Source organism: Chamaea fasciata, unplaced genomic scaffold (genome assembly GCF_029207755.1).
Source record: "Chamaea fasciata isolate MVZ Bird 193981 ecotype frontalis unplaced genomic scaffold, bChaFas1.0.hap1 SCAF_9, whole genome shotgun sequence".
NCBI lineage: Eukaryota > Metazoa > Chordata > Aves > Passeriformes > Sylviidae > Chamaea > Chamaea fasciata.
This window is the reverse complement of record NW_027094094.1, coordinates 17,573,047-17,579,479: the sequence shown is the minus strand read 5'-3', so window position 1 is coordinate 17,579,479 and position 6,433 is coordinate 17,573,047. Positions and strand designations below refer to the sequence as shown.

The window sequence follows — 6,433 nt, the reverse complement described above, 5'->3', positions numbered from 1 at the left end:
GAAACCTACCCAGGTTTAAGATACAACTCAATGAATTGACTGAGGAGCAGCAATGGGTTGGTTACCTGCATGAAATCGTTGCAAGACTGAAAGAACTCAAGGGTCCCCATCCAAGCCTATGTCCTCCTATTCTTCAAAGAAGGGAAGGGAATCAGCAAGTACATTTCACCAGACTTGCCTCAGACCAGGCCATATCTAGCATTTTCTCATGGACCTCCAAAGCTTTGTGGTTTTCTTTCTTCTTGCTAAACCGTGAGGATTCTGACCCAAGCTTAGGATCCCACAGTACAGCAAATACACAGAGGCAATCTCTGGTGCCACACACCCTAACAGCCATTACAGAGACAGGCATTGGCCTCACCATAGAGAGTTGCAGCCCTGAGTTAGAAGCCAAGTATGCTGATTCCCAGACAAATACTGACCTATGGGCCCCTTCCGACTGGCTAGCAAGTCCCATGGGGACTTATGAGGAGGTCTCTGCATTTGATAGAACTGTATAAAGCTCAGGGGAAGAAGTCCTGGTAATGCATGATCTGCAAGTGGTAGAGACCTCTGAAATTAGCTCTGGGCAAATACTTACCCTGAAAAGTCAAAGTAGGACTGCACATCCCCACTGTATCATGCAGCCAAAACTGATTAAGGTTGTGCTACTAAGACACCTGCATCCCATACTGGATTGAGGCAGGATGCCATGCCTATCAAATCACTGGAAATTCTGAGCTTTGATATACAGAACAAGACCTTATTTTGATTTTAATTAATTAATGTGTTTCAACTCCTTCATATAGCAAGTTCCTGATTTTAATAGTTTCCTTGGTGTACAGGTACTCAAAGAGCTCTCCATAGAGGTCTTGAAGTCCACAGCTCTTCAGAAGTCAGCCACCTTTCCACACAGCCATGGTGAGAGGAGAAGGATTTGAAGCACAGACCAGTTTCTGTCTCTCCTGCCCTGCAAACTGAAATGCCATCTCCTTTGGTATCTTCAGTGGCAAATGGGGAACTGCATCCAGGTACACATCAAATGCAGAGAAAAAAGAAGTCTTACTAATGACAACCACACCTTGTTGCCACCATGTCCTTATAATTTTTAAGGACGACATTCTGTTTGTCATCAAAGTAGAGAAGGTTGAGGGACTTCAATTCATCTGGCACACAGCAGGGCATGCTGACTTCTTGAGACAGTTTCAGTGTATAGACAATGGACTGAACTGTAGCATGGTTTGTTGCATTTAGACTTTCCCCCAAGGGGAAGATGCAGGATCCCCTGCAATAAAATGCATTGTATCCACTGGGGTGAATAATCCATCCTGACCAGCCGATAGCATGGAAGTCTACATAGAGCTCCCTTCGGTGACATGCTGTCAACGGGCTTCTGGCAGCTGCAGCAGCTCGGGGCTTCCTGCTCATGCTGCCACTGCTGCTTTCCATGACACCAGTGCCATGAGAAACACGTGAACCATCAGATTTGGCAGGGCTTGCTTCTGATTCTGAAAGGAAGCTGTATGTTAATATTTCAAAAAAAAAAAAGTTCATTTACTAAGTACAGTATTCTGCATAAAAGTCTATTAAATAAATCTACATCAAAGTCTTCAGAGCAAATTTTAAAACTGCGCCTAACCTGTGAATGTACTAGAAGGGGTGTGCATTTAAATGCCATTTCAGACATACTTCCAAATCTGTCAAATCTTGTGTTTCACTCTGTGTCTTGGAAAATCCCCATTTCAGCAGAAATAGAAAAGAAAAATGCAATGATCTACCAAATATTCAGTGAATTCCACAGTCCCTCTTCACGGCTGAATCTGGTCAGAATGGTATCATCTGTCCTCATACAGCTACTCCTACAAGACACATTATTCTGGGCAGTGGTAACAGAGGGTGGAGATCACAGCCTTTTTCTCTCCAATATTCTCCCAGGAACTCTACCCATAAGTTATGTTTCTTTCAGCATTTCTCTCTCCACTATTTTCCCAGGAACTCTACCTATACCAGGAACCCTACCCATACCCCATACATACATTCTGCAAAGCAGAATGTGCAGTAACCTGATAATGTGTAAAGTAACATTGTAAAAAATATATTTTTCAAATTTTTGATCTTACGAAAAAACACCACCAGGTTTACAGAACACTGCTGAAGAATGAAGTGTACTGACAATAGGATGTTTTCCTAAAATATCTTCTGAGAAGCCCTGAGGTCCATGGAGATCCATGTACACAAGCTGAAACTCATGATATGTAGAACAATTTGTGTGATCACTCACCACTAACAACGGGCAAGTCTAGAGTTTCTTTGTTAAGAAATTTCTCCATCCTAACACAGCATCCCGTGCAGAGCTTGATGCTCATTAAAGTGAATCTGGCATTTCACTATTAATTTTTATTTGGGAAGCAAAAATAAGAGATCAACCTCATTTTAATTATTTTATTTTATTTTTAATCAATTTCACCACCTACTTCTTAATATTGTCCTACCTAGCTTCTTTCTGATATGCAAATACAACCGTTTACCAGAAAACTTGGAAAGCCAGAACAGTATGATTTTTACCCCTCCTTCAAGTTTTTGCTTTTAGTGTTTATCAGGCCCTAAAATCCAGCCTTAGCTGATTTTACACCAAGGCCAGTGGGAGAGGTAAGACACTGTTTTGTATTTTGAGGCACAAGGGCGTTGTCTTTGATGAAAGCAGCCTTTAGCCACAATCTTAATTAGTCATTGAAGTTAAATAGGTGCTTAAAAACCAAGCCAAGGACAGAGAAGTTCAAAGTGCTTATTTAATAACCTCTTTCACTCTTAAAATCACACTTAATGACTCTACTTACAGATACTTTACCAGAATTTCGACAAAGTATTCCAGGTCACTGAGGTTTTTTCTGTCTAAACCTAACAAAAAATTTTCATGCAAATTTCACCACCAGAATAATAATATAAGTAGTACTTAAAAAAATAGAACTCCCACCCCTTTACAAACTAAATAAACCAGATTTCCCTTAGGATTAATGAATATTTCTGGCACACACAGTTTTTATGAGGGGAGAGGCAACTTAGGATGCTGGTGTCCTACTAGCAAGGACTATCAAATCAAATTTCAATCACTGACAAAGCTGAACTTCAAACCTGCTTGATACCGCAAGGAAATAACTGAGGTTAGATCTACATGAGGTAGCAGGAGGTAACAGAAAATGAACAGGCAATTCATATTCTAAAAGTGCACCTACTTGTAGCAGAGGGCACGAAGCTGTGAGACCTCCGTTTGTTACTGTTCGTGAAGAGGACAAGGAGAGCATTTCTACTGTCCTGTGAAGTGCCCTGGCTCTTGGCAAATGTAACCACGTCATGTTTCATTCCATTGTTGGAAACATGTGTAGTAGTTATCCAAAAGCCGTAGTTGGAGCTGTTCTTTTCAACCCACTTGGAAACCTGGTGAAGACAGGGAAAAGAAAAGATATTGTTTCAATATTCTAATTACAGCATTATGATTAAACAATATTTATATTAGGAAAAGAGAATAGGCAACAAGCTATGAGAGCATAAGGGCATATAACAGAAGTGAGATAACTGTATAGCTGAGACTCCATTGAGTTTAATATTTAAACCAGTAATTCAACACTTAAAAATACAAAATAGCATATGCATTCCCCAAAGCTACATTTATGGAAAGATAATTAATTTCAGAGAATTTACCAGTGAACACTTGAGTGCAGAAGTTATTATTAAAATAAACTCACTCTGACTTTCAGCAGAAATTTATTTTTTATAGCAATCTCAACACAGTAATATGAACTCTCCAGACTTTTCATACCGTTAAGACTTATGTAAATCTAAAACCCATGTCATTTGAAGAAATTCACAATCAAGCAAATTTACTTATCTAATTGTTATAATTACACACTGATCAATTAGGCCAGGCCATTCTCTAGCAGGAATATAATGACTTAAGATGGAACTCAACCAATTATCCAAGCATGCTATTCAGTCTGATCATAAAGCTTAAGCAATGAAAAACACTGTCCCAGAGCACAGCTTTAAACCACGTGTGTGTTCTTTTGCTTCGGAAAGGCATTCACCTACTGTTACAATTTATGGATATCTACAAAACAAATCTTGAAGCTCACAAATACACAGGTCTATGGGGGAAGTTGAATGACAACCATGATAAACTCTGGAAACACAACGTTGAAGCATCCTGCTCTACAGAAGTGCTGCCAGAATAAAAAGGAAAAATGAAAACCTACTCTTAATACACAAGCAATGCCAAGGTTTTAACCACAACGACATACTTGGCCGGCCGTCCCTCCTTCCACTAGGTTTGGGTTGCTCAATTCTCACCATGTTTGTGCTCCTAGCAGCTCATAAACACTTCTTTAATTTAGGTAGCACCAGGCCTATTTTTAAGGGTGGAGAGAAAGCATCTCCCTCTCTTATCATTCTGTCTGAACTGACCTCAAACCCCAGCTTAATGGCAATGCTGGAGTTATAACGTGTCACCTTAAAAATTTTAGAAATAAAATTAAGTCAGACTTTTCTGCTTACTGTCTGGGTGACGTTGAAGACTTCCCAGCCTTCCGTGTAGAGGGACAATAATCTTGATGCAATGAGATGTTTTTTCTGTGGCTTGTTTTCACTCTCCAGGAGCTCATACACTTCCACCTAAATAGTAGCAATATACAACAAAAACAATTGGAATTTAATTTGACTGTTCTTACAGCAAAATAGGAGGATGAAGATTATGCAAGTTTCTGCTACATTACAGCTGTAAAACTGTACCGTCATTCTAAAAGAGGTAAAAAGTAGATTTTGGACCGTTAACCAGAAAAACAGTTATCGCTACATACATCTACTTCTAAATGTGTTCAGAAGCAGGATACTAGACTATAGATACTATAGAAAAATATCCTCACCATCCCTATCCTGTTCTGAATACCTGATACCATCAAAGTCTTCTGTTCCTCCACATATCTGTCTTCAGGTCTGCAAAAGGTCCAATCCTGCCCTTTGCCAGAGGAATAGATACATTCAATTTCCTTACCCACCCTGTTTTCCCATTAATCCCTGGCTGCTATTACTATTTTCCAGAGCAGCTCCAGCAGATAAATTTGAATTCGAATTTTGAAACATCTCAAATCCCAGAAAAGTACAGTTTAATTTGGGATGCGTCTCGGTATCTTTAGGGAAAGCTCACAACCATAGCACAAAGGTCAGTTTGTGCTACAAAAAGCACTTTTACAGTTAAGCCAAAGTCAAAACTTAACATTACTTCTCTGCATGCTGGAGGCAAAGAAAAAGTGAGGATGACAAAACAAAAACTATAATAAAGCAGGTTTATGTGATACGTAGTTGCACTTTTTATTTTCAATATTAGTAACAAAGATAGCAGAATTAAATGTTTAACTATTTCGCCACTTACTTTGCAGAAGTGTTGCACGTCGGACCTTCTGGACCGATGCGTCCTCTTAAGCTTGAAAACCCTGAACTCGGCTTTCAGCATCTGCTCGCCCTTCTCCATCGCGCTGATGTCGAAGTAGAAGTGGTGGTGGTCCACGTGAACTGGAAAAGACCCTTCTTTAGGAGCACCGCCAGAACCCCTCGGGCCCGCCCGCCCGCCCGCCGGCCGCGGGGATTCCCCCCGGGCTCGGCCCCGCCGCCGCGGGCCCACCTCGGTCCTCGAAGCTGCGCACCACGTCGCCCTGCAGCAGCCCGGGGGCGCGGGTGATGCCGTTGGCGTCGGCCACCTTGTTGAAGAGATCCACCATGAACTGGGGCGGCTTCTTGCGGGGCAGCACGTCGGGCGGCAGCTCCTCGATGTCGAAGACCTCCCGCAGGCGCTGCAGGGCCGCCGCCAGCACCTCGTCCCAGGGGTCGGGGCGCAGCGGCAGGGCGTCCGCCGCCCGCAGGCTCAGCAGCCCGGCCAGGCACAGCCACAGGCACGGCGGGCGGGTCGCCATGGAGGGCGGCGCGGGCTCGGCCGGGCCGCCTCGGGGGCGCCGCGGCCGTCACCGCGCGGCGTGAGGGGGCAGCGGCCCTTCCGCGGGCCCGGCCCGGCCCGGCTGGGCGCGACCAGGCGAGTGCGCGGAGCACACTCCTGAAGGACAAAGGCCCCGGGCAGGGGCGGCCGCGCCATCAGCGGCTCTTAAGGACTCAATGGGGCATCGCCGTGCGCTCGTCGGCATCAGAGCGGCCGCCGGGCCGGCTCGGGGGCTCCGGCTGCCGGGGGAAGGGCCAGCTGTCGGCGGAGAACACCGCACTTGCGAAACCCCTAGCCTTTAAATCGACCGTCCTTTTTTTTTTTCTTTTTTTTTTTTTCTTTTTTTTTCTTTTTTTTTTTTTTTTTCAGCCGAAAATGGCTATGATTTGGAGATTGCTGAGCCCAGATGATGTTTCCTGTCGTTGCCGCTGCAGTAAAATGTATACTGGTACTTGGGCGTGAGCTTCTGTACTT

At 43.7% G+C, this 6,433-nt stretch overlaps 1 protein-coding gene across 1 annotated transcript; it reads right to left on the bottom strand.

The window, feature by feature from the left end:
* Positions 1–1,044: 1,044 nt before the first annotated feature.
* On the bottom strand, positions 1,045–6,164 carry LOC136293676 (bone morphogenetic protein 2-like). Its single transcript, XM_066190609.1, is given in 7 exon segments — positions 1,045–1,487; positions 3,213–3,414; positions 4,528–4,644; positions 5,402–5,605; positions 5,607–5,975; positions 5,978–6,104; positions 6,106–6,164. Coding segments are annotated over 7 exon segments (1,521 nt in total).
* Between the last annotated feature and the right edge of the window lie 269 nt (positions 6,165–6,433).